This window comes from Eurypyga helias, unplaced genomic scaffold, assembly GCF_000690775.1.
Source record: "Eurypyga helias isolate BGI_N326 unplaced genomic scaffold, ASM69077v1 scaffold24864, whole genome shotgun sequence".
NCBI classification, from domain to species: Eukaryota; Metazoa; Chordata; class Aves; order Eurypygiformes; family Eurypygidae; genus Eurypyga; species Eurypyga helias.
The window spans coordinates 449-834 of NW_010244678.1; the positions used below are offsets into that span (position 1 = coordinate 449).

General features: G+C 66.6%; 1 protein-coding gene across 1 annotated transcript in view; it reads right to left on the reverse strand.

Annotated features, from left to right (window-relative positions):
- Nucleotides 1-386, reverse strand: part of LOC104508275 (slit homolog 1 protein-like) — a gene marked incomplete at its 3' end in the record, with an annotated part of 14,247 nt that continues 13,861 nt past the window's right edge. The window contains exons 27-28 of the mRNA XM_010149841.1: nt 189-282; nt 1-36 (exon numbers count right to left, since the gene is read on the reverse strand). Coding sequence (XP_010148143.1) covers nt 1-36; nt 189-282 — 130 coding nt within the window. The remainder of the gene's footprint in view (nt 37-188; nt 283-386) is intronic.

Here is a 386-nt window from a genome sequence, read left to right on the forward strand (position 1 = left end):
CATTTGGTCCCCACGTAGCCTGGCACGCACTCGCACCTTGGGCAAGCGGGGGGGGGGTCATAGCTGCCTCTTCCTTTCCCCTCTGCTCCTCTCTGAGTCCCCCTCCCAGCCTGCACACTGCAGCCCCCTGAAAGCAGATCTCCCCTGCCAGGCAGCTGGGAGGAAGCGGTTTGGGGAGGGGGTCTCACCTGGGCCCCTGGCTGGTGGAGATGCAGGTGGAGCCATGCTGGCATGGACTGAGCTCGGCTGCGCAGAAATCCGGTGGCTGCTCACAGAAATCCCCTGCAGGGCAGAAGAGGGGGTGCCAGGGGGTGCCCAGCAGCTCTGGGACCAGAAGGGCAGCCCTAGACCCCGTGGGAGCCCATGGGGGGGTCCAGGTCCCACCA